Source organism: Egretta garzetta, unplaced genomic scaffold (genome assembly GCF_000687185.1).
Source record: "Egretta garzetta isolate BGI_Z169 unplaced genomic scaffold, ASM68718v1 scaffold1159, whole genome shotgun sequence".
NCBI lineage: Eukaryota > Metazoa > Chordata > Aves > Pelecaniformes > Ardeidae > Egretta > Egretta garzetta.
The window spans coordinates 131,119-132,349 of NW_009260789.1; the positions used below are offsets into that span (position 1 = coordinate 131,119).

Genomic DNA, 1,231 nt, shown 5'->3' on the forward strand with positions numbered 1-1,231 from the left:
GCGTGTGCCCTGCTCCTGCGGGGGGGTTGGACTAGATGACCACTAGTGGTCCCTTCCAACCCTAAACATTCTATGATTCTATTCTATGATATTCTGCGGTGAATTAAGGTGATATTCTGCGGTGAATTAAGGTGATATTCTGCAGTGAATTAAGGTGATATTCTGCAGTGAATTAAGGTGATATTCTGCAGTGAATTAAGGTGATATTCTGCAGTGAATTAAAAAGATATTCTGCGGTGAATTAAAAAGATATTCTGCAGTGAATTAAAAAGATATTCTGCAGTGAATTAAAAAGATATTCTGCAGTGAATTAAAAAGATATTCTGCAGTGAATTAAAAAGATATTCTGCAGTGAATTAAAAAGATATTCTGCAGTGAATTAAAAAGATATTCTGCAGTGAAATTTCGTTTCGGAGTTGACGAGCGGTGGCTGCAGGCGCAGGGAGCAGAGGCAAAGCAAAGCTGTGCCGGTCCCGCGCCGCTTGCTTAAACCCGGAGCGAAGGGTACCGTTTGAGACTGGAGGAGAGCTGCCAAACGTCATCGGGGTCCATCCCCGCGGGGTCTTTTCTGTGAGCTACGAGGAAAATACTCTTCTCTTTGTATGAGGTATAAATCGTCAGGATTCCCATCATCACAAAATATGTGCCAGAAACCAGTTAAGGAAATGAAGAACTTGGAAACAGAAGTAGAAATTCGGCAGAGAAATGGCTCGGATCCCCTCGGACCCGGCCGTTAAACCACCCCTCACCACACGACCATTCCAAACAGGACCGACGCCTCGTTAGCATGAGAAATTAAATAATTATTGGGCCGCTTAAATCCTTGCCCTTGCACAAGAGCGTTCGTCAGCGCCTGGAAGCGGAGGGGAAAGCGACAGCTCCCTAACACGCTCTCCCGAGGGGGCTTTCTCCAGCCACGTAAAATGCTGCGTTGGTGGAACTGTGAAGCAAAGCGGGAGTCACGGCGAGGAAAGCACCGGTTTCAGTCCCTGAATCACCCCATTTTTGGAGCAACACCTGGTGGGGGACAGCGGGACACCCCAAGCCACAGGATCCATGGCTGCGCGTTCCTCCAAAGCACAGACCAAGCATTTAATCTCTCTCATTTTAGGAATGAAATAATTTTTAAGTGCCGCAGGACAAATTATCTCAATGTTCGTGCTGAAAGCACAAACGGCTCGGGCAACGGCTCGGGCAACGGCTCGGGCAACGGCTCGGGCAACGGCTCGGG

General features: G+C 47.8%; 1 protein-coding gene across 1 annotated transcript in view; it reads right to left on the reverse strand.

Annotated features, from left to right (window-relative positions):
• Positions 1–1,231, reverse strand: part of SPCS2 (signal peptidase complex subunit 2) — a gene marked incomplete at its 5' end in the record, with an annotated part of 6,031 nt that overhangs the window by 2,111 nt on the left and 2,689 nt on the right. The window contains one exon of the mRNA XM_035901790.1: positions 509–643. Coding sequence (XP_035757683.1) covers positions 509–643 — 135 coding nt within the window. The remainder of the gene's footprint in view (positions 1–508; positions 644–1,231) is intronic.